General features: G+C 44.1%; 1 protein-coding gene across 3 annotated transcripts in view; it reads left to right on the top strand.

The window, feature by feature from the left end:
* ABHD6 (abhydrolase domain containing 6, acylglycerol lipase) overlaps positions 1-25,780 on the top strand; it is a 597,080-nt gene extending 571,300 nt beyond the window's left edge. For all 3 annotated transcript variants that reach the window (XM_069643773.1, XM_069643772.1, XM_069643774.1), the window contains exons 8-9: positions 1,933-2,033; positions 23,870-25,780. In XM_069643773.1, coding sequence (XP_069499874.1) covers positions 1,933-2,033; positions 23,870-24,043 — 275 coding nt within the window. In that variant the 3' untranslated portion in view covers positions 24,044-25,780. The remainder of the gene's footprint in view (positions 1-1,932; positions 2,034-23,869) is intronic.
* The last annotated feature ends 633 nt before the right edge of the window (positions 25,781-26,413 follow it).

Raw genomic sequence — 26,413 nt, 5'->3', positions numbered from 1 at the left:
CAACTGTGAACCTTCAGTGCTCAAATCTAAGATTCCAAGCCAACCCTGGGTGATAGCGGACACCTCTGCAGTGCAGGATGCCCACATAATTCAGGCTGCCCTCTAAATTTGGTTGCATCAGTGTATGACTGTGTATTGTAAGAATCACAACACCCCCTCACTAGATTTTGTAGGAGAGGGTGCCCTTCATTTTGTGTTGTACAACTGAGCCAAATGCAGTCTAATCTGTCTATAAAATAAATAAAAGCTGTTGTGTTCAAACCATGGAACGATCAATAATGACTACACAATGAATGGATCCCAGCAGTTAAATCAGTGAGTGTGTTGCACTGATAAGAAAGAAATTGTGGTAAAAATGCTTCTGATGACGCTTCTGAAATCATTGGTCTGAACTCCTCTTTGTTCTTTTCTGGAAGAATCTTCTTTTTGAGGCCGGGGGGACTGAGAGCGGGCTGGTTTCGGTATTGGACGATCTGGTGAGGCTGCATGATCAGGGCGGTGTGGGAGCATTCGTTTTACCCTGTCGCATTTGACACCATCGATCATGCAACCTTGCTGAATCGCCTGTCCGGAGCTGGCATTGCTGGCATGGTTCTTGCCTGGTTTACTTCTTTTCTTTCTGTTTGTCAGCAAACTCTATCTTTTCCTTCTTGTTATTCTTTGGGTAAGGCTCTCACTTGCGGTGCCATCTCACCGACATTGTTTAACATCTGCATTCAACCTCTGACCAAGCTCATCCTTTCCCACAGCTTTCTCTGCTACTCTTATGCAGATGATACCCAAATTCTGGTTCACCTTCATCTCATGCATGAGGAGTCTGCGACCAGGTTTAGGGCCTGCCTTAAGGCATTGGGAGAACGGATGGGCTTTAATTCTCTCAAGCTGAATTGTACGAAAACTGAAGTGTTGGTGGTAGGCCCCCCCCTTCTGCCTCCTCCTTTTGGACTGCTGCCTTTTAGCCTCCTTCTTTTGGTTCTCTTCCTATTCCTTCTACCATTGTAAAAGATCTACTGTTGAAATTATCTGCATCCTGTCTATGGAGCCTCAGATTGGGGCCATGTGCCAATGGGGCTATTTCCAGCTAAAAACTCTTTTTGTAAGGTTTTCCCCTTTATTCCAGCTGAGTTTCGAGCCCCCGTGACTTCTGCAGTGGTGATCTTTTCTGTTGATTACTGTAATTATTGATTTATTGTGCAACCTGCCTATCGCCTGCCGCAACTCCAGGTTCTTCAGAATTCTGCAGCCCATCTTGCTACCTCTTCTTCCTGCTATATTTATATTTCGCAAGTACTTCGCCATCTTCATTGGCTGCCCATTGAATCAAATTCAAAGCCGCTTGCTTGGTACACTGTGCATATTATGGCCAGGGGGCAGAGTATCTCCAGGAGAAAATCCACCCTTATGTACCGGGCTGCTATTAGTTCCTAGGTGCAGACTTGGCCGGATTGGCGCTGGGCTTTCTCGGTTGCAGCTTCTTTGCCCTATAAGCTTCACAGTTTGCCATATCACCTTCTTTTTCGGCGTGCGTTAAAAACTCCTCTCTTTAAAAAAATACTTACTGTCCCATTGTTCTATTGAGTAGCGCTAAATTGCCCTTGTGGCAAATGTTGCACTATACAAATTATTCAACATAATATGCACTCCCTTGATCAGCTCTTTGTTTTATTTTTGGCCCAGAATTGGTCAGTCTTGAGCCAAATACTTCTTTAAAAATGTATTCCAAGGTCAACATAAAGCACACACCAGTGCCCACAGACTTACAACGTGCACAATCCATACCCTAGGTGCAACGTAATTCAACTAGGTTTGGTCATTTTCTATATATATACACTCCATATTGTGGCTACCTTGTAAAAATGGATTTTAGAAAATGTGCATGTCAAATTTGATATTGTGTATTTTAATTGTTTATATTTTTCTCTTTGCTGATAGTATTTTTGGAACTTGTGGCCGAGAAGTCAAGGCACGTTCTGCATGAACGAATGGGCAAGATTACTGCGCCAACACAGATTATTTGGGGGAATCAGGATCAGGTATGGCTTGATAGACTAACTAGCAATCACCAACAAAGACCCTTATTTATTAGGATTGTGATATTCAGAATGTCTGTTGTGAGACATTCACAGTGTTCATCTCAGGGATTACAATGTATTGGTTAATTTAGAGAGCATGTCCCATTTGTTTCTTCTTTTTACAGATGAAAAATGTCACTGCTCTCAGACACGTGGCTTTTTTGGCTTTTTTCAAAGGATCAGTATATCAGAGGTTGCTTGTACAATGACAAAGATGTTGAAAACTGTTGTTTTGTAATCTTAGCATGACAAATGTACCAAGCCCTACCACAAAAATGCATAACTGCCACACATACCCCTGTGATGAGTACCCTGCTGGAAATCAGGTGTGCATAGCGGGGTGGCTCTTCTACCTGAGCAAAGCCTATTTTTAATGAACCATGCCACTATGGGAAAAGATGGGACAAGAACACTACCAATCCCATAATTCCCCATTCAGTCAAAGGCAAGACCTGGAATGGATTCAGAAAGGATAACTGAGGATTTTGGAAGAGACATCCCAGTTTAGTTTTGTTTTGAACAAGAGCAGGAAGATCACATTTCCTGGTGGGTTAACGGAAAAATTGGACTATGCCAGGAAACCAGTCACTGCCACAGGGCGGAGAGCGGGGAGGGAAACCAGGCAAACCCACAGCAAGTTGTCCATAAAATTCAGGGAAAGCATCATAGGAGAACCCACGCCCCATGTCCATACACCCTGCCCTTTTTAATGACATAATTACAGCCTCTCTCCATCTCCAAAGGAACTGACTTGTGCCTGCCTGACCTGTTAAAGACATCCTTGGCCCCACAGCAGCTTACAGGAACAGTATAGGAAGAAGAAACCACCAGAATTTACAACAGAGGGGGCTCTTCCCTGTTAGACTCACAGGGGGAGTTAACTGTGGACAACAAATGGCAGGGAGATGTAGAGGAGGCAAGTGAGATCCAAAGTGGCTGCCCAACCACCACAGCCTCTGTTCCATTAAACCCACCCCTAGCAGGGTCACAGGGAGGAAGTGGCCTCAACCAATCACAGATTCACCCTCCCCACAGGCCACAAGTACAAACTATCACCCGGAAGGCAGTCTAGGTGATGAGCCAGCACAGTAAATAAAAACCATACAATTTAGCTCAGTTGGAGGAATGCTCGAGTGGAGCAAGGACAGAGTTTTCTGAACAGGATGAAGGAGTCTGAGCAGGAATAAGGAGCTGGCTGGCGAGTGGAACAGAGCAGAACTGCTGGGAAAATTGAAGTGGTTTAGAGATAATGCGGGGACAAGGAGGTGATTGCTAGATCAGAGGAGCTGACTGAAGAGAAAATAGTTTTAGGTTTGTCGAAGGAGTTGAAAAGATCCAGGCAAGGTGTAAAGGGGCAGTTGGAGGAAGTTGGGAGTGTAAAGGAGAAAGATGGAAGGTGGCTGGAGGTTGTAGGTGGGTGCAAGGAGGAGCTAAAGGAGTTGTTGGTGTAGGGGGGAATATCAAGAAGGAGGTTGAGAGGGTGAGCAGGGCACCATATCCCTGAAGGGTAAGCAGGGCACCATATCTCTAGAAAGTGAGAATTGTACACTATCCCTGGCCGGTGAGCAAGTTATCATACCTATGTGGTGAGCAGGGCACCATATCCCTGAAGGCTAAGCAGGGCACCATATCTCTAGAGAGTGAGAATTGTACCCTATCCCTGGTCGGTGAGCAAGTTATCATACCTACGTGCTGAGCAGGGCACCATATCCCTTGTAGTTGAGCTTAGCACCATATCCCTAGGCGAAATTGAGTTTGGTGGTGGAAGATGGGAATTGAGGAAGTGGTGGTTGAAACTGCAGGCGGAGGTTAGGAGAAGTGACTAGAGTTTGGGTAGTGGTAGTGGTGGGGGCGGGCGCATGGGCCCACAGTGGAGAAGAACAAAGATTCAGGACGCAAAGGGGCAAAGAAGAAAGAGTTTGGCCCCAAAGGGGTGAAAAAAAAGAGAGGACATTGTGAGGGACCCGGATGGCTAACAGACCACAAGAGACCACAATCTTAAAATAATCCTCACCTCAACTCCACAATATATTATGAACATGCACAAACCACCAGTGTTTAATCACACACCTGCATCCTCCGTTATCCCCACTTTCAGGGATGAAGTGATGGACTCGAGAGAACAGCTGCGGGTGCGGTGATGCCCTCAGCAAGGGATGAGGAAAGCTGTATCTAAGCTGCGCCATGTGCAAACCTGCTTTGGTACAGGCTGGCCTTGTGGTGTGTGGGGCACCCACACAGCACAGTGCCTCATCCCTGTTCCAAGGGGACTCTCTTACCTGCAGCCAGTGCCTAATCCAGTACGAGATCTGCGTCTAAGAGCAAGCACACAGTTTGGGTCCATGCATACCAAACGCCTTCAGGAAACAGCACAGCACAAATCCGTCTTTGCTTTCATTGCCTGAAGGAGCTGTGGCTGAGCAGGCAGACGTCCTTGAAAAAGGCCCCCTAACAAGGTAGGCTACTAATTAAAGGTTGTGCAAGGATTATGGATCAAGTGCTATTGCTGCAAAAGTATGCTCAGTGAAGTTCTCATTGAGCTTTGGAGACGCCCTGTATGTAGTAAATACTACTGCTTATGTAAAGCTTAGTTTCTTGATCATTCTATAAAGTCTTAGTACAACCTATTGCAGTTGTGTCAAATGATACTCTTCACGTATTTCGATAGTTTTTCAAAAATTATTTTATTTAAATTTGTTCATTCTAGCAGAGGCCCCAGCCGATGCATTTCGGACTTAGTCCATCTTCAGGGCGGGCTCTAAAATATATTAACAGATAAGGGGTTATAGTCACCCTCAATACATGCTCAGCAAATACCATCTTATAACACAAATATTTGTAACTCATACCTGTGATAACAATTTCTCTAAAAAAAAATGCTCCTTTTTCACTTCAAAGAATGTCTTGCAATCACTGTGCTCAAGCAGTATACAAGTTCCAATTGCCCATTTTCGTCAAATAACTTGTCACTTCATATGTATTCTGTATTCATAAACTGGCCATAAGGACAAGAAAGCTTTCATGTATGTTTTGCATTTACTACAATTCCATTACTTGCAGCTGATAATATCGTAAAATGTGCGTTTATATTAAAAGCTGTAGCCATTATTTGAAACCAATACACTGATAATGCCCAAAGCGTACCTCGTAAGCATAGGGTGATTCTCTCCACTTGTGAAGCGCTGATGGCACCTGGCAAGCTAATGGGGTGTCATGAAACACCACCGGTGTGTTAATCCGTCCGTGCATTTGCCCACAATCTGTAAATTAGAATACTTGCAATGAAATCCCTATTCCCTTAGAAGCCTTTTGCTCCCCAAGTATATTAGTTCACGATCGTCACTTACTAGAGGTGGTCTTGTGCTTTTGAAATACTCTCCCAGTGTAGCTGAGATCTGTCGGCCGCGTTGCCAAAGGTAACGAGCCGCTGCGGATGCAGTTTCCTGCTTTTCAACGTAACGTCATCAAGTGCTTTTGCTACAGTACTTTTATATTTCCATCAGGCCCCATTTGTACACTCTCCAACAATGCCAGCAACAGAAAAAAGCTTACATTTGCTGAAGGAAAGATGACTTCATCTCCATACCATATCCACCTCCCTCCTCAAAAAGTGGCACCCCTCCCCAACATGACCTCAGTGTTATCCTGGCAGAGCTGGCCATTATACAGAAGACCATGACCTGTAGAAAGACGTGCCAAATATTTCCAGGACAAAATGGAATCCATCCACTTAGATATGGTTCAGTTCAAAAGGTCATCTGGGTCAGGGTGAAGAAAAAATATCCTTGCTTGAATACAGGATGGAGGGAATGGAACATCTTCAGGGTAGACATGGTAAACTAGCAGTCTCTGTGACCGAGTTGGAGGATGGAAACAGAAGCAACAGTATTAGGGTGATGGTTATCCCTGAGAGAGACAAGGTCTCAGACCCCGTGTCATGGCTTGAAAAATGGCTACCGCCTTCCTGCAAACCACGTTTTCCCCTCAATTGATGATCAGCAAGCTCACTGAATTGGCCCCAGCAGAAATGGACGGGTGATCAAAATCAGCCCAAAAATATCTTCTTTACTGCATTACTCACAAGTCACTCAAATACTGGAAGCTGTTAAGAAGAGTGGTAGGTTTGAATATGAAGGGCATGTTGTCTACATACGCAAGACTTTTTAGAGCACTATAATAAAGAGGAACCAATTCCTAAATCCCCGGCCAGAACTGCAACATAGAGGTCTGCGATAAGGTCTCCTGGCTGCAGCGCGGACGGCTATTATGACACAAAATGGCCTCGCTAAGTAATTCAATGATCCTGCAGAACTCTAGATTCTTGGAAATTTCGCTGTATAGTTTAATGGACATTGTACTATGTGCTTGTACCAATCATGAACCCAACCCTCTGCCATCTCACTATTTTGTTGCAAACCTAAATCCCTCAATGCAGATGTGGAAGTGAGGTTGTTCCATTTCAGATTTTGGAGACATACCACCAAAAGACCTAGATCTGGCTCTTTAGATACAGTTACTGCAAGATACGACCCTAGAGCAGAAAGGGACAAATCAAGATCCTTGCTAAAATATAATGCAATATCTTCTACAGAGGCATCGTAGGGCTCTATACATTGAGCGATCATTGTTAACCCTGTTTGGGTGCCTTAACATATTCACTGAATATGCCAACAAGGCATTTATAGATACTACATTCATGAGTGGGGTTGAGTCGGCATCAGTGGCTGTGGTGTCCACCCTCCCCACCCCCTGATAACCTCTTGACTCTGGTGAATTCAGAGAATTTGTATGTTTGGCATACCGGCACTGCGAGGGGTTAAGCTAATTGGTGTCCCCCATGAGGCCCCCCATGTGTTGCTTTTGGTGGGTCAGAAGGAGACAGACTAGGTTTTTCCATTTTTATGTGAATTTATTTAAATGATAAGAAAACACCTCACTTTCCCTGAGCTATGGGTTTCCCTACCCAACAAAACTAAACTAGGGTGCTCATGAGTCAGTTGTGAAGTCCAAAGAAATAGTCTGTCCTCTGTCCAAAATCTGATATATTCTGACCCTACCACTAATACTAAAGTTCAAGAAAAAGGCTCCCTTCTCCTGGGTTCCTTCCTCAACAAGTTTGTTTATAGAGAATCTTTAGATAGTTCTTGGCTATCATTTGTGTCAGTTAATTCAATACACTTATGAGTCTTTTTTCTCTTGGCCTTTCCAGTTCCTCCTTAAAGGGTTTCCTCTTTCTTGAGGTTCTTTCACTTTGGGTTTCTTACATGCTCTTGAAAGTCTTCTCTTTATCTAATATCCAACTTGTATTTTGAATAGCACAGGCAAACTTATTTCCACCAGAATTCTCGCTCTTCTTATCACTTGACTTTCCACTGGGACGAGTAGGATGAGCCTAGTAATGATTCTCACTCTTCTTGATACTTTGCGTCTCACTGGGACAAGCATAAAATACCCACTAATATCCTTACTCATTTCACTGGGACGAGTATGGTGGACCCAGTGATGTTTCTCAAACTCCGTAACAATACTTTGACGAGAATGAATAAAGTATTCGTTATAATAGTTACCCTCCCAGGTCTCCCGCTCTCCTCGTGACATTCTTGTTGTTGGGGCCGTCACCGTTTTGGCAGCTCACCTTTTGGATTCTTCTCCATGGGTCAGGACGACCACCTCCTTTTATATCTCTCCTGCGTTCTTGGACACACTCCACAGTGTCGCTCCGTTTGTGGCTTCAATGGTTGGGATCTGTTTCCCAATGTTCTCTGTTCGGTCGACAGGTCTGGATGTCTATCTCTCCAGGGAGCTTCATCGGCTCCTTCAGCTTTCCAACGCTCTCTTCCTTCCTAGTGCAACATGGGCACCATAGTCGGCAAGCTTCCTCCCTGCGTAGAAAGCCATGCCTCCTCCTTCCCGCTTGCTTCGCTGCCGCCACAGCTTTGAGCTTCCAGGGCTTCTATCTCATAGGAGTCTCCACCTCTAGTTCTCAGGACGCTGCACTGGGGCTTCCCCTGCGTAACGTCCTAGTCCTTCATTTGTGCTAGACTATTATTCATTATTGATCATTGGTTTACTTTGTCACAGTACCAGGCAGGTATTTCTTCTCAGGTTGGACATTGCAGTTACAAGTGTACAATGATTTGTGCTGTTCACTTCCAGAAGGGTTCACTACCTTTGCTTGTTGATTGGATTGGGCATGGAGTTCCTCATCAGAATGGGAGTCCTTGTCCCCTAGGGAGAAGTCTCTCCCGGTGAGGTCCTGCTTGCCTGTACACCTAGCGAGGGTATTGCATAGTGGGCTCACCTCCGTAGCCCCCAGGAAAAGGCTCTCCCCTGGGGAGAAGTAACGCAATCCTGCGATTCGTCAGATGATGTATATTAACATAAGATGTAGTATGCCTCCCCTTTTATCTCTTTATTCTTTCTATCTTTTTTTTGTTTTCTCATCTCAGTAGAAAGTCTATTTTAATTTGTCTAATTATAGCTCTGTACATGTTTTATTATCTACAAGTCATCTGTGCAGGCAATGAAATCCATCACTGGGCTGTCATTACACGTTGCCTACAGGGCTTCTTTCTTGACAACTTGGCACCTCATGGATCAACTAACCCATCCCCATTCTTGGCAATTAAGGTTGTATGATCTGCTCTGTCATGTGCACTGGCTCTCTATTAGGAGCCGGATCAAGTTTAAGACTTTGTGCCTTATGCACCGTGCCATTCACAACTCTGGTGCTGAGTTTCTATGGTCTAAGGTGACTCTCTACAAGCCTCTCAGAGCTCTTCGCTCTTCCTCTCAAACTCTGCTATGTATTCCAAGATTCTTTCGGGCACAAGCAGGGGGGGGGGGATCTTTTGTGGTACTGGCCCCCACGCTTTGGAACTCTGTGCCTATGCATTGCCATAATATTTCCAATTATCTTTGTTTTCGTAAGACATATTTGTTCTCACTCATCTCTTAATAAGCGCCTAGATGCCTTCTTGCCTTAGTCTTGTGCTCTATACATCTCTAAACAATACAATACATGGAATGGCAATAGGCTTCAACCTTCTATCAAAAGGCAGAGGTTGCTGTCACACCCAAAGACATTAGAAGCTTGTGTAGCTCTTCTACAAGAAACCCAGCTCCCAGGTAAGCAATCCACCAGGTTGTAAGAGCAATGGGTGGCTCACATTGTATATACAGAGGCTAAAGGAAGGAGAGGTGGGCTGGCCATCCTGTTCCATAAGAGATTAGCTACTCAAATCCTCAGCACGAAAGTAGATAAAGGCGTAATATTGGTCTAGGTGCATTGCAAAATGGACAATTTACTGATAGTAATCCTAAATACATATGGCCCCATTCATGTTTGGGATGCCTTGCACCTGGAAATCCAAATTCTAAACTGCTCCTCTCTTATGCATGCATATCCGCTCCAAGATGAACAACGCCTATGAGAGTTGTGTCTGTGACAATTAGCCGGTGCTTGCCTGATATGCAACCCTGACGAGCTAAAATATACATTTTATTCCCCAGTACATTCCTCCTACTCTAGGATGGACTACCTATTCCTGATTAGGAGCCTGAGGAAGCTCCTGCTGGAGGCCAGGATCTCACCGATTTAGGGCTTGGACCATGCTCTGGTCATCTTATTACTAGATTGGAGCACCATCCCCCACCCCCAAAGAATTGGAGTAGTGTCTAATACAGATCTTCTCCGTGTATATGAATTTAGAGCCATGGTTGAATAAATTACACATGAATTTTTCCAATTAAATGAGGGCGAAGGAGTCTCAGAAGGGGTAGTATGGGATGCATACTAAGCTGCTTTAAGGGGGCAGATAATTAGTTTTGTAGCCAGGAAAAACAAACTAACGAAACAACCCACAGCCGAATTCCTGGAAATCATCTAGTCCATGGAAGTAGAATGCCTACAGCAGCCTGACCCCCGGAAATTGAAATCGCTAATGAAAGCCAAAATAGAGTATAATAGGCAGAGCACAATGAGTGCGTCAGGAGTAAGACTTAAGTGACATCCCACATTCTATGCCAGTACCAAAAAAGCTAGCGCTCTACCAGCCTCATAATTGAAGGCCAGGAAAAAACAATAGAGTTTCCGCCCTCAAGATGGAAGAAGGCTTCCTTCTAAGAGATCAAGAGATAACTGAAGAATTTGCAGAATTCTATGAGAACTTTTACACACCTGAATCAGAGGTCCCCTTTAGCCAAATTGACAAGTACCTATGAGACGTTCCCCACCCTACCCGACAAACCATTATGTCGGATGAGAACGCAGAGTTGGACAGGGAGATCTCAACTTCCGAGATTTAATCGGCAATAGCCAAGCTGAAGAAGGACAAGACCCAGATGGGTTCCCGATTGACTTTTACTACTCCTTTACAGACGTACTTGCCCCAAACCTTCTAAGTAAGCTTATTTAAACATCACAACTCACCTCTATCCTAAGCTCACCTTTTTGAAACTATGATCAAAGTCATACCAAAGCCAAGAAGGACCCTCTGCTGACAAAAAACGACATGCCCATCCCCCTAATTCAGAATGGTGATGAGACTCAAACCTCTCCTTCCTGAATTAATACACAAAGATCAAACAGACTTTGTCTAAGGGAGACTCTCCTCAACAAATACCCGTCTGCTCTGTGATAGCCTTGGTCTGGCAAAAAAAAGAAAGCTGCATAAGCCTTGGGCTGTGATTACCATTGATGCAGAGAAGGCGTTTGACAGAGTGGGTTGGGAGTTCTTGGCAGGAGTGTTAAGGTGGCATGGTTTGGTTCAGAAGATGATATACCTGATCATTAACCTATACAAACTGCCCAGGTCGGCAGTCTTTGTCAATGAAACATTCTCCCCCTACTTCGCGCTGTACAGAGGCACAAAGCAGGGCTGCCCTCTTTTGCCCCTGCTGTTTATACTATCACTAGAATCGCTTCTACAATGCATCAGGACTAATGCATCAATCATTGTAGTCGGTACCCCATCAATGCATACTATGGTCCCTGAATATGCAGATGACATCCTTGCATTCCTAGAGGACCCCCTTCACTCCCTCCCTACTTTTTTGGAGGAAGTGAACCGATACTCCAAAGTCTCTGGGTACAAACTCAATGTTGACAAAATTGAAGTCATGCCCCTAAATTAATATGGTCTTAAACCACATGTAGGTGCATCCTGTTTCCTCTGGCAGCCCATTAGTATTAAATATTTGGGGATTCAATTTTCCAATCAATTAGAAGACGCGTTACGACTAAACATGAAGATGACTAAATCAAAGATTGAAGTGTTTCTGCTTGTTCTCTCGTGGTGGGAACATGTAGCAACTGTGAAGATGAGCATTTGTCCACTAGTACTGTATGCCCTTGCAATGCTACCTTTATAATGGGCAACCTCAATTTTACATTCGATCATCAAAATTCGATCCAAATTCCTGTGGCAAGCAAACAAACTAAGGATGTCAGTTGTTGGACGTTGTCTGGCCCCAGCACAAAAGGGTGTGCACTTCCCACATTTCAAACGGTATCTAAATGCTTGTGTTATAAATCAGGGCCTGCGATGGGATTCAGAAACTTTATACCCTTTATCCCCAGTATGGGTAGACCTTGGTGCGCAACTAGTCTCACCCTATAAAGCCTGAGACATTTTGCATTTGAATGCAAACACGTCCGCCAGGGCTAACCAGAGCATTCTTTACTTCAATCAGATCAGCTTTCCCACAGGCATACTTCCCTATGTTACTGCAGACCCTGACCCTGCTTAGCAGTGAATTTCTTAGAGATCTTCAGTGGTCACATAGTGAAGATAGGCTTGATGGAGGCACTACTTCGAAGTAGAGGATTCTGTCAGCAATCACTGCCTCTGCTATTTACAATATCCTCTGAACCCCCACATCCCAATGCAAAGACTGAACAGTAGTGGACTGATGAATGTTGTCCGATCTCAGCATCAATCTGGCCCAAGATATGGAGGAAGATCTGGTATACCTCAGTTGCAGCATCTACCTCCCAGACCATGCTCATGCTATATAATACAGTGTACTTGCTGCATTTTGGTAGTCCATATGTCCCTTGATTAATCACATTTGCATTGTCTGTCCCCTTCAGCTACTATTTTTCATATATTATCTAATGTATGTTCAAATACTGTTTAGTTATTTTGCTGAGAGTTCATTGACTAATCCCCCTCTTCCCGCGTCTTTATCTCTATTGCCTCATCTCCTCATTTCTCTATACCTCATACACATTTTCTCTTTCTCCCGCTCTCTTTCTGCACTTGTCAAAATTGTTTGCTTCATTATGTAGCTTATGAGCCTAACATTTCCCGCAATGTATCCGCTCGGAATCAGAGTGCAACATGTTTGGAACATAACACCCCTCGCAATAAATGTAATGTTTATATATTTCGACATGCCGTACTGTATCCAAGGAGACATGTTGTAACTATTGGTGTTCATTCTTATAGATCTGCCTTTGTTCATGCTCTTATGCTAGTAAATTCTCTTTACTGCTGAATAAAATTTCATAGCTAAAAAATTATACAACCCCTTTAGAAATGATCCGCTGTTAACAAATGTGTGGGAGTTATGCTGGCCATTATTTACTTGAAGCCCTCATGTTAAACATGATTTATAGGAAGAGAGGTGAGTTGACCGCTTCCTTGTTATTTAATATTAATCTGTGTTGTGTGGGGGTCCTTGCATCACAGGACTCTCTCCTACATTAATGTCATCTGGAAGGTCCTGGGATAAAGCAATTGATGAAGGGATTAAACTGTAAGAGCCTGCCTGTGTGTGCGCAGCCCATGATTTTGCACTAGTTACCCTGTCGGGTAGGGAGGAAGGTTTCAATGGATGTTTTGGGTCCAGTGGCTATGGGTACTGGTGAGGGACATTTCGTCATTGTACTAGTGGACCTATTCTGTAGGTTGGTGGAGGTAAACGTGGTACACGGGGCAAATTCACAACCCATCACTACATTTCTGAAGGTGATCTGTGCATGATAAGGGTTCACAGCTAGTGTCTTAATATACAAGTTTGTGGGATAAGAGATGCAAGAGTATTGATAGAGGTGTGGCGACGTGAGTGACAAAAGGACTCTGCCTTATCACCCAGAACATAATTGTGCTGCAGAGAGTGAACAGCTTTCTAGTGTATGCTGTCAGGAGTGCAGGTACATGATGAGGTACGATGACAAAAGATGAATTGTTAAAAAGAGTGAAGGCGGTGCCTTTGTCACCTCATTCAGCTACCACCTGGGTGGTTCCACTTCAACCCGTGAGAGTAAGAAAAGGGTACACCAGGGTGTGCCCACTTTGGCTGGCAAGACTGAAATGTGTCTCTGTAGATTCTGATGTGAGAGGAAGGAACTGAGAAAGATTGAGGCGAAAGTGCAGCACAACTGTTGCAGAGGTATCCAATGCGTAGATTTGAAAGTGGAGGATTACAGAAGAGTGAAGATTATGGTAATAAGAAAAGGGGGAAGTGGTATTTGGAGACCCCGTGCCTGTGAATAAGGTAGTGAGGGGAGCAGTGTGCATCAAGCGTGGACGATTGTAGGATTTGAATGGGGTGTGTAAGGGTGCAGAAGTAGGATGCTGACACAGTGGTGGCATTTTGGTTGATAAAGATTTTTATTATAAAGAAAATAAGGAAAAAATCCCTACTTGTCCCTATGACTAAGAGGTGTTACCCTACATCAACAAAATGACTAAAGACTCTGTCGGGATGTCCAGTTGAAAACAAAATAGTCCACCGTCCTGTGCCAAAATGCTGTTTTCCAACCCTCGCACTTATAACCAATAACATAGGGACAAAGGGACTGATCCAGAGGAATGACTCCTTCATCTGATTAATGTCCAATTGGATGTGGGAAAGTCGTCTGCGAGAATGGCTCCCTTCTCCAGATTTAAGTTCTCAAAAAAGGCCAACATAAAGTTCCATGTTCAATCATCAATCAAAGTAAAAGTTCAAAGTTACAATAAAAAGATCTGTAAGCAACTCCAGGGGGGGAATTACTCCCTTCCCCTGGTCACAGTGATTGCAATGCCAAGAGGTTTCTTCTCCCCTGGCTCTCCACAACGTTTACAGTACTAAGAGGACATCTCTTCCCCCGTGGCTTCCCCAGGTTCTCAAAAACACCAGTGGAACATGACTCCCATCCCTTGGTTACAATGTTCACTGTGCCAAGAGGACACCTATCCTCTCTTGGGGTCTTAGGGTTCTTACAAATTGCATCAGGTGGAATGATTCTCTTCCCCTGGCTACACTATCTGCAATATACAGTTCACCTGCTTCTTATCACCCCCAGCCTGCCTTGCATACTCTCCTACCAGGCACCAAGTCATTCTTTGTTTCCTCCAACTTGGTCAAGGGTAATATTTGCACTCCCTGGCACAGCCAACCTGATTCACCCTTCACCCAGGTACTGTGTCTTGGAAGACTGACGCACAGTCCTGCTGGCAGGCCTAGTGTACTCTACTACCAGGGACTGCCTTCGGTCCCAGACCCTTTTTCTGTTGCTTTTCAAATATGGGTCCCAGACCCCTCCACTTAATAGTGTCACAGTTCTACTGGCATCCTCGGATACTCTCCTGCCATGGACTGCCTTGGGTCCCAGACCCCTTTGCTTAATAATGTCACAGTTCTGCTGGCAGCCCTGGTATAGTCCGCTGCCAGGGACTACATTGGGTCCCAGACCCCTTTACTTTGGCTCTTCACATATGGTTCCCTGACCCCTTCTCAGGTTTGTAGCATGCTTCTCTTAATGTCTCTTGACTAGGCCTGGTTCACGACCCTGCCGGGCCTCTATCTCTTTTTCACCCCCCCCCAACCATAGCCTCTGTGGTCTCCCGGTGCCTTCCTGGTTCCCCGCCGCATAGCTGTGCACTTGGTCCACAAGGTTTCCAGTCCTTGGCAACCCCTGTACGTTTCTGCTGCTTTCCCTGGTCTCTCACGGTCTTCTCTCTGCGGCTCCCCAGCTGATATCTTCCAGTGAGGGAGTCTCCTGTTTCCCTTAGTTCCTTGCACACTGCTGGCGCTCAAGAGTTCCCCCTCCTTTATGGGTAGTGCAGTGGTCCACAGCCCCTTCTGTTCCAGCACAGGATTCCTGCTCCTCCAGGGAAAGCTTGACAGCACTTCCTGGTTTCCTGCCTTTATTTCAACTCTAGATGGGCCAATCAGAAACCAGCAACCACTAGACTGTTCCTTGTGTTTCTCAAATGTGATCCTCATGCTTCTGTGCTTCTCCCTCATCACATTACTGATCTTCCAGCTTCCTTGTGGGTCAACCAAGTGCCTCCTGGTCACAGTATTAGAAAGTGGCTCTTCATTTGGGTAACTCCTAATCTTCCTTGCCCCAGTACTTACTAGGGGAATGTTAGGGTGGCAATATCCCATGACTCTACGAGTGAAGAGGCTGTTATTGAGAGCATAGAAAGGGGGTTTAGGGTTAGGTGATTGGAGGGGGGATACTGTGTTCTCCCAGAGCCAACGTCGCCAGCCCCATGAAGAGTTTACCTCCCCACAAGATGCACCCGCTGAGTACCACCCGCAGGGGGAATATCGGGTAGTGGCCACAGCTCCCTGGATTCATGGAAAAGGGCCTCCTGCATGGAAGTAGTGAAAATACCTTTGGATTCATCAGAGGTGGTCAAAGTCTAGAGGGTACCATCATGAGGGCACTGGCATGCAAAAGAAGGGAGGTGTGTGGGAGTCATGCTGGCCATCATTTAGAGGAAGTGAGGTATGTTGGGAGCTTCCTTGTTGTTCAGCATTGATGCTTCACTGTGTAATAATAGTGTGAGGGTCCCTGTGCCACATGATTCTATTGTACATTGTGAAGCCATCTGAAATCCTGAGTGGTGGAAGGTTCTGGAATAAGGTAGTTGATGATGGGTTTGAATGTGACCGGATACCTGAGGCTGCATATGCGCTGGCTTTTCCTACTCGTTACTTTCCCAGATCAAAGTGAAAAGGAGTCTACTTGCGCCTGCCTGGCATTCTTTCTAACAAAGTGGCTGGAGATGCTAGAAACACTCCTATATCGGATCCTAATTTGCAGATGGAATGAGATCAAGAAACCAATGATCAATTAAATTAATCGATCCACACGTCTTACAATGTAGTTCACTGCCCAACTGGATATGCCGTCCAGAGAGCAAACACATTGCCTGTTGATTGTTTGAAATTTGATCCAAGAGCACACCTGTCATAAAGACATCAATCCTATCCACGAAGACCAGAAGGGGAAACAAACACATATGAGGAGCCCATGTAGTGGGTGGGTAGTCTGAGCGCATCACAAACAAGGGAATGAAGATTCCATACCTCAAATGGACCCTTCCTGACACAATCCTCAAAATCCATGGCACTCTGATCTTATATTGCTGTTTTACATGGAAAAATCTGGATATAAATAGAATGATAGAATTAAAGAGGGCCAGTAACAATGAGCAATAACATCATACCCTAAACGTACAGCTCCAAGTATATAGTGATTCATAAAGCATAGCAGCAGAATAACAGAGCAATGGTCATGTGCTAATTCTAGATGGAGAGTATCCCAAGTGAAGCACAGGAAATCTCCAGGGATATCCGACATGAACACAGTTGCTTACTGGCACAAACTGAAAAACCAATTTTTACTTCCAGGGTAGGTACCACTACAAAGTGTACATCAGTGTCACCCATATTTCCAAGACCTCAGATGGACTGAATTCAAACGGATGTGATGCTGACGCAGTAAATTATTTAATTTACTTCCATACTTAGATGACACATTGCAACATTTAATGCTGTACATAAGGAAGTGTTATAGGCATACATTAGATGGTTATTGGAGGGAACAGTCTTTAAAACATAACATATATTACTGAATTACAATTTAGGATAGCAGGCTGCTATAGTTAACCTTTAGAGTTAGTACTAGTAACAGTACTGAAAGTGTGCTATTGTGGGTCGGCTGTAGGTCGTCAGGTAGGATATTTGGCTCTATGGCTTGAAGAGGAGGGTCCTCATTCTGAATTGCATAAGTGAGGGCGGGTCAGCATTTTACAGGTCAAGTGTTCCATAGTCTGAGGTGTAGACAGAATGCGTGCTTCCAGTTTTATTTTTATTTTTTCTGCTACTCTAGTCCAGCCATGTGCTGACTTCTGACGAGGCACCTGGGATTTAGACTTTGTCTGGCAATTAGGAAGGCGCATAAGTGCTGTCAGCTTTGTACACAACATGTGCATGTAGCAGTAGCCACAGTGCATGTGGACATTATATGGCCATATTTGCTGAGACCTTGATGAGGTTGGCAACAGCATGGAAGATGATTCTTTTAGGCGCTAGCATGCTTGCGGGGAGGGTGTTTCCTCTGCCCAGGTGAGAGAAGACCAAGGCATATACAATGTATCTGAAGTCTGGTAGGGCTCGATTATTCATAGGAGGTATAGTTGCTGCCCCTAGGGATAGCTCAGGGGCAATGTGTTTGTCTTGGAAGCAAGACAAAATGGCGCAACACAGGTTCAAATCCCGATCCCGCACCTAGAAACCGCTCGCTGGTATTAAGCGCGTTATAAATTAACAATAAAATAGAAAGCTGGTTGAGTGTTCTTTACTACATGTGTTTTGAGGTAAGTATGCCTGGCTTTGTAAAATCCTAGAGACCTGGCCCAGGATGTTAGCTGCATGGTGAAGCCCTTGAGGTTCATAGTGAACAGTGAGGTGTGGGGGTGTACAGTGTTGGTGAGCAGTAGAAATTCTGTCTTGATGAGATTCAGTTTGTGATCGGTGCTGGACATCCAGGTCTAGTTCAATGTGAGGTTGGCCTTTAGTTGGTGGCTGTCTTCCTTGAATTATATTTTCAGGTAGTTGCATATCCTATGAGCTCCACGTAGAGGCTCCGCATCAGCAGCCTTTTCCATTTGGTAAAGGATCACATCATTCAGAAAAGGAAATCGTGGCATGTTCATGTCAGAACATGGCCAACAAATTTTCTAGAACTCCCCTAATCCATGTTTGGTAACACTGTAGAACGTGTGGTCATTCAAGAGCTCCTACTGCCACTTACCCATAAAGTCTCCGCATTACTTGCAAAAATGGGAATCTGTTTCAACTTGAAATCTTTAAGACATACTTCACTGTAACAATGGTGATTAAACAGAAGAATTTATCTGAGGAAAAGAGTGAAACATGGAGAAAAACAGCCAAGATAGAAAAAAGCATATTTAGTTCAGGGGACAGTGAGATGGTTTTGTACTCCAAGTGCAGACACTGGGTATTTGGAAACTGTGTACTAACCCCAATCCTCACAACTTCCGCAGCCCTTGGTATCTTCCTCAGGGCTGGCTACCCAACATCACAGCCATGCACTTTTAGGTCATCCCTGTTTATTCCCTCACCCGTTGACACCAAGTCATTCTCATCTCCTGTCCTCTTTCCTCCATTCTCCTGGGCCTCTTTGGCTTGGCCGGCTGGACCATTATGGAATACAATGACTGTGCTTAGAATCCAATCGCTGGTATAAAGCACGTTATATATGAACAATAAAATTTACAAAGAATAAAGCAAATGTACTGCATCAGGGCCACAGCCTCCTAGAGGTCCTTTTTTTTTTACTGGTTCTGGAACACAGCTTCCAGTTTCAGCCATTTCCACCTCATTCTTTGCTCCTGCTTGCTTAAGTCCCCCAAACCACTTCTCCTCTACCTGGAGGCCTCTTCATCTCACCTAGACCATTGCTTCTGTGTCCACCTATCGACCTCGACCTGTTTACGTCAGCCTGCCTCTCCTCCTCGACCAGCAACTCTTATCCCTGGTAGTTCCAGAATGATCTGCCCACCTGTGTTCATCCTTGTAGTCCTAAGATCTGGGCACTCGCATTTCCCTTTCCCTCTTTCCCCAAGCACCAGCGCCACAATCACTTCCACCCCATTCATCGCAAACCCTGCAACATGGACCTGGCAAACGCGAAACTCCCCCTACCCCACCAGGACACTACTCCTGCATTTCCAGGTATGCTTCCCACTCGCGCCCTACTGGGCCCTATAAAAATCTTTCTTTAAACAGTTTTCTTTTTTTTGGCCTGCCTCTAAACTAGATGCAAAACTCTTTGGGTCTGTTTTGATGCACACCTTGATGTGACATTGCAAGCAAACAATATAACATACTTCATACATTTGTTCAACAAAAGCTGTCCTTTTTTAGATCAACATTGGCTATCTAGCTAGAACTATTGTCGGCACAAGGCAATTACACTAACACTCTTTATATGGGCAGGTCACAAAAAATGGGCCTCATTACGAGTTTGGTGCTATTCCGGTGGTAAATCTGCTGCAGTACCACCAGACTCAATTACTGTTACCGCCACCTGCTCCTGTGGAGTTAGTAAGTGGTGATAATTCCCTAATTTTGAAGTCCATAGGACTTGATGTGGATTTTTGGTGGATTTTCCAATGGCGTAATTACTGCATGGTAAATCTGCTTGTTTTTGGAGGCAAAGTGGAGGATGTACCTACAACAACAAGCTGGAGGTAAGTCTTCCACTTCTCCTCTGGAAATCTGCGGATTTACTCCACGGTAATACCGCTGGTGGTTAATCCGCCAAAAGTTATAGTTTGGCAGTGTGGGAAAAGTGGCAGTAACCGAATTACTGCCACTTTTTTCCTGCACAGTCATCCTTGTAAAATGTCTAAACTTCAGGTACTTCAAAATAAAGTTACCCTCATTTTCCCAAAATGCACCTCCTTTCTCTAATGTTACCCTAACCTCCAAAAACTGCACTGACTTCCAGTTTAAGCTCATATTTTATATAACGTGGCAACTCTAGCCCATACAGCTCTGTATCAAGTCGAAACACCTAAATAGGTTTCAAATCTCTTGTTGGAATCCCATGTGAACATTGAGATCGTCTAATGCATTCCTCTTAAACATCCCTGCTTGTAAGCTAATATCAGGCGGGGAGGACTTTTGCTATTCATGGTCCCCTAATCTGGATTGCCTCTTGCTCTCACTAAAATCAGACAACCGTTGTGTTTAAAAAACAGCGAAAACACACGTATTTTCACTTGTGTTTCCCCCATACATATCCCCTCGTTCTACAAAACTTTGTTGCCATGACGGAGCTCCCCCTGTGCCCCATATTTTAGCCAGGCCATCAGATGATTGAAAGGTTGAACCTCTCAGACCTGAATTGACCCATGTGCTACTGTAGGAAAAACGACTATACTTTCCACCCCAACTGAAAATGAAGAAAGTGGATGATGGACCCACCCAACCTAATTCATAGCCCACATACAGAGTACAAAAAAGACTTGCAATCACAAAATAGAAAAGGTAATGAAATGTGAAGAGCACGGGCAATATGGGTCAGAAGGCCAATCAAGTATAACCCCCTGCCTGCTTTGTCCCTCTAGCAATTCTAAATACCATATAAATCAAATTTTTTTTATCATCCTATCTGAACATTGAGACAGTCTAATACGTTGCCTTAACGTACTTAAGCAACTATAATCAGCCAGGGTGCATCGTGGGGAGAGGGATCTTTGAAGTTCACGGTCCCCTTATCTGGAATCCCGATCTCACTAAGATCCCAGACAAAGTTTGCTATTTCGGAAAGCAGCTACAAACGTAGTTTCATTTAGTTTAAATTATTGTTAGTCATCGTCTTTCTGCTGTACACAGCCAAGTAACTTATCGTGTCCTATAGCACTTTAAAATCCATCAACATAATTAAGCAGACCGCCCATACAGCTCTGCTGACCCCATACAATTCCTCTTTAATATAGCAGGCAGAAAGACTGGCAAATGGAAACCCCTGCCTGCGTTCACCCTTGCATCTAATTCCCTCGCTGAAGTCACCTGCTTAGAACCTTTAGGAGAGTGTGTCTTTCTTTAGTGCTTGACAATGAGTTCTACTTTATTATAGCCGAGTAAGAAAGAAACAACCCATAGCAACAAATTAATAAAGTTCAGGGACAAACCCAAAGAAGCCTAGAGTAAGACTTAAAAACATAAGTGACAGGGAAAACATTGCAATTCAAAGAATGTTCTTGACAAAACAAGAAAGAAAGAAGACCTCCCTACAGATAGCCAGTAAACCAACATCGAACCCTCCGCCTTAGGCAGCACTATTGATAGATAACAATAGGTTACCTTCAACAAGAACATGTTAAAAGTTATAAGAAACCTCCACTTAGATGTTCCATACTCTATGGTCTTGCTAAGCCTCTAAAGCTTTACACACTCTTGTATACATTTTGGAGTATATTGAAGTATTATCATTCTATAAGGCCTTGAGCTCAAAGTATTAAACTACTCCTAATATTGTGAAAGGATTTTTCTTTTAAATATCGTGTCATTTTCTCTGTAGTGGGGGAATATGACCTTTGTATAGACCGTCAATATGTTTAATGATCAAGGTGCTTCATTCGCAAAGACTTTTTGAGGTCGCAAGTGTATTTGCAGCAACAACATGCGCCTGATTTACAAAACACAAATTAGGGCATTTACGGCTGTTTCCACATCTGTGGTTATACACTTGGGTGGGGGTTTGTCTTGTAAAATGCAAGGTGTTTGTAAGAATGTCCTTGGTCGGGCAATGCAGATGAGTGCCATGCTTACAGTAGGAGTAGGGGCCCTGAATTGTAGGTGTCAAGAACCAAGGGAGGAGAGGGTATCCAAGGGAGGAGAGGGTATCAACACTCTCCCCCGAACCACTGAAGCTGAATAGATTGACCCTCCCACTGTGGTTTGCACGGGCACCTGGATTTTAGTTAGACAGGTAGCCACGTGGCAGCTAATGGGGGGGGGAGAGGGATATGGGAGAGGTTGTGGATGGGTAGGGGGAAGTGAGAAAAACCGGAAAGAAGATAAGGGTAGCGTGATTGGATAGGTTTGGGGGAAGTTTAGGGAAAACAAGCATAAACATTTACCAGTACTCCTGACCTACTCTCACCATACACCTGCATGTAATCTGTATTATACCATAACTTGGTAGTCTTCAACCTAAACCTCATACCCTGTGGCAGTAGTGTGGAACTCCTACAACATGAAACATGAATATAGCATGAAGGACATAGCATAGAAGCACATCACATGGGACGTAGTGCAGCATGAAAGCACATAACATGGAACTCAATACCACATGGAAGCACATGGTTTGCAGCATGTGAAACACATGTTAACACAAAAGCGAGCGTAATGGCACACACAAGGGTGTCCCCCTCTATGAAAGAACAAACGCATGCCCCTTTGGGCAAGCCATGAAAGCAAACTTGACAGTACATCACATTCCAGGTTTTCCCCTTATCTCCCCATATAATGACGGTATACTCAATTTAGCACCTCTTTTATACTGTTAGATGTGCTTTAGCACGCTTTCCCAGCGGTTCATAATGTATCATGAAATAACATAAAATGCCTGCCTCCTGTATGTTTAGCACAGCCTTTAAACCGAGGTGCCATAGGTTGTGCGGCTTTAGTGCAGAACCACTCATGAAAGGAGCGCACATTCAACATATGTTCATGACAACCGTACACATGCTATGCAAGCACTTATCTGAGTGTCCGGGGCCCCGCGGGGCAACCCGGACCGGAAGTTGTAGAGCGCAGCACTTGCCAGGCCATTTCACAATCACCACTGCGGCCCAGGCTGAAAAGTCTGCTGCATTCCTCCGCCATTCCTCCTGGCTCCAGTTTTCCCTGAACAAACCACTGTGACCACCCGTGCTGGAAATCGTTAATAATCCGCACCTGAGCACGGGCGGTCGGCATGTTAAATAGTCTGTCTTTCATTCAACACAGCTGATAAGGTGCGCAAAGCCCAGAACTACAGCCCTACCCAGGGCTGCTGGGATATGTCGTTTTTACTACCAATCTAGCTCTTTACATAAACTGCACATCTTTTTCTGCCCCAGCCCCAATTCCTTACAGTAGGTTCTCTGAATAGTAGGGGCTCTGAATGTTCGCATCCCAAACAGTTCATCATTTTAGCATGCACATGTAAGTAAGCGTGGGTTTGAACTGCAATAGGGGATTAGGGGGTGAAATTAATTTTTGGACTCAAGAGTGTGAGTCTCGGGCAGAATTAAATGCCAGTGCACAGAGAACGTGCTTGAAATTGCACGTTGTTTCAGGATGATGTTCCAGTAGACTGGGTTGCACTATTATAATACTAATATAAATTAACACACTAACCCAACCCCAGTAATTTGTAACTGAATTCCTTAATAACATTTAGTGCAAATTAGTCTATGTGGAAATAGCCTGAAAGCAGATTTGGAAAATGCATGATGCTCTTTAAAATGGCAATTTAAACATGCAAGCTGAATTTGCGCTGGGTGATCAAATAAATTGAAGATCCATGCACTGAAAACAGGCCATAGTATGAAGCAGGAAGCAAGGAGAGATGTATCTTTTGTTCGCCGGCAATGACATCACATGCCATTTTCAGTGGAATGATCTGCTCAAGGGGAGCCATCTCCCTTGAGTGACAAGGAGATCGAATTGTGGATGCATCACTATGCTTCCACAATTTGTGTGTGGTTTTATGCGCGAAAGTCATCTACTCCGTGCTCCACTTTTAACCTTTAATGGGTTACCAAAGTACTTAGATAGTTGTAGAGAAACAAGCTTAACTATGAGCAGGTGTGCACCAATTGAAGTGGAAATAGTACAAATCAACTACTTTTGAAAAGACAATAAACGATAATGTGTTTAAATGTATGAAGCTCCTCTATGAGCAAGTCGCAGTGATAACAGCAGGTAACCGCTTAAGGTGTTCAGATTTGCAAGTTTGTTTCATGTTGTCCTTGTCCCTTTTTCAGGTACTGGACGTTTCAGGTGGCCAAGTCCTGGCTGATGCTATTCCTTCCAGCCATTTGCATGTCCTGGAAAACTGTGGTCACTCTGTGGTAATGGAGCGGCCAAGGAAAGCCGCAAAGCTGATGACAGACTTTTTAGCCTCTCTGCAGTCAGACAACAATAAGAAAGAACAGTAGCTCAATCTTCAGTTCCATCATGCACTGAACATTTCCTCCGTAAGGCCATAGAAAATTGCTCAGGGATCTTGTTAAAAACATGATCAAACTGCTCAAACGTTCCTGAGTAAATGGGAATTATACATGTAATGTGGCAATGTACTTTCCAAGCTGACTGCAGAATCAAATTGTTAATAAAATGCATAAGCTATCACTGAAGGTTCGATAAATGTATAGTAAGTAGCTCGAACTAAAAAAATATTAATGTTATATGTGTAAGAGTATGTAGACTTAAATGTTCATGATTGCCAGACCTTTCGCATCTTTTTATTATGAAATGTTAGGCACACAGTGATTGAGATGCATGCGTTCATATTAAGAATTGTATTTGTTTTACAAGTAATGTTTCAAAGGAAAATGCTTAAGTTGGTTACTAAAATAGAGCATTCCTTTAGGGCAGGACATTACACAAAGGCGCTTCGTCAGCCTTTCTACTTAGTGTGGGCATTAGCAAGTGAAATCAGAAAGAATGACAATTTTGAAAAATTAACTTTGTAAATTGGCCGAATTACAATCCTTTGCAAGTCCTAGCACAAAAGGTTGTTTAATGAATGTTTACACGGAGGACGAATCTATCGTTTATTATGGCTGGAAGTCGACTTGCACAGCAATAATTTGTCTTATCCTAGTTGACTGAAGCAAACGTTTCTCGGGCATTTTCTCCTTCTGCGCTACTGAATAATTTAACTGTAAATAACTGTTTGAAAAATGAATTCTGTGAATTCTGTTAATGATACTGTAATTGAACATACATTAGGCAATGTGAGCAATGGTGATGGCAAGACTGGGTGGAATGAACCTTACTGTTATCGATGATATCTGAAATGTTTCCAGGTGACTGCTTCTTCAATGCATCGGTTCATCATTGTGTCCTTTATGAGCCAGAGTCATAAGACCTTTACATAAGTCACTCTGGGCCTCATCACAACTCAGCGGTATGGAAACAACAGTGGCAGTAAACCCGCCGCCACCGTTGTTTCCATACCGGATGATAACGACTCCTGCAGGCGGAGGCGTCAATCCCGCCAGGTCTGACCTGGCAGGTTTAACACTGCCCGCCTGCAGGAGGACGAGGAAACACCGGCACCATCATGAGATGGTGCCGGTGTTTCCATGATCCCCATGGGACTCAATGGGAATGGGGATTTACACTATTCCGCCTCCGGAAGGTAACACGAGTCCAGCGGTAACCAGGCGGTTTTAACGCCTGGTTACCGCCGGACTCGTAATGAGGCCCTATGTGTCTTCTTGCACCTAAATCACTGGCTGGCTTACAAAGCGCCCCAGTTCTACCATCATAGGGTATTTATTTTGTACGTAATGTGAAGTTGGAGGGGTATATAAAATGGGTTAAGATAGATAACAGATTCCGCAAATAATATGCAATATACTTACAAAGGTGACCCATCAATTAATAGAACCATAAATTGTAATGTAAGGATTATACACGAATGGCTCTCCTGCATGTACTGCTTAACTACTGGAAAATAGCTTCTGCAATGAAAAACATGCAACAATTATTTTACATTAAATAGCCACACAATGTATAGACAAGTGTGGTTAACGCATGTAACACGCCTCCGCGTTCTCATACCCAATCACACCACGCTCACAACCAACATTCATACAGAAGGCAGAGGCTGACTACTGCGAAGCCTAATTCTTAAAATGTAATAAATGTGTATCTTCATCTGCAAATGACTCATGAAATGTGTTTGTGGTGTGAATGTCTTGATAGATTATGAGGTCTGTGAACTACACCTGTGCACCGGATGATTTATTTTTCACTAGATCAGTGCTGCGAGACAGTCACAGGCAGACAAATACCATCTGCTGCTAGCATCGCCTTTCTGGCCCCAGCACGTATCCTGTTACACACAGCGTTGTGGGTGGGTGGTGCACCTCAAACTTCATTGCCAGGCCCTGTACACCCACGTTCTGTTTCCTCTTAGGATCCCTCAGCGTTTTAACTTCTTACCTTCATGGCCATACCACTTTGGCCCTTCTCACACAACCATCGGTAGCGCTGCAGCATTCCATCCTCCACGCAGAGTAGGCACCAGGGAGAAAAAAGTTTTCCTGTTCAGATGAGCAGATATGATATGGGTTACAACATCAGGGCAGTTACCCTGTGTAAGAAATACTTTTTGCATCAAAAGACCCTATTAACTACTCTGCTCTTATAAAGCCGCAATTACCACTCAAACGCTGGCTTCTCAAGTAGTTGGTTCTCTTCAATTGTCCTGAAGCTCCTGCCAGTCTATGGTCTCTTTTACCCTGTTCTTGCAACTTCCATACTGTTTCCGGGATCCAGTTCCCCTACACTCCCAG

The sequence above is a fragment of the Ambystoma mexicanum genome, chromosome 2p (genome assembly GCF_040938575.1).
Source record: "Ambystoma mexicanum isolate Mex_15411 chromosome 2p, UKY_AmexF1_1, whole genome shotgun sequence".
NCBI lineage: Eukaryota > Metazoa > Chordata > Amphibia > Caudata > Ambystomatidae > Ambystoma > Ambystoma mexicanum.
The sequence above is the reverse complement of the archived record's forward strand: the minus strand, read 5'-3'. Positions and strand labels throughout refer to the sequence as shown.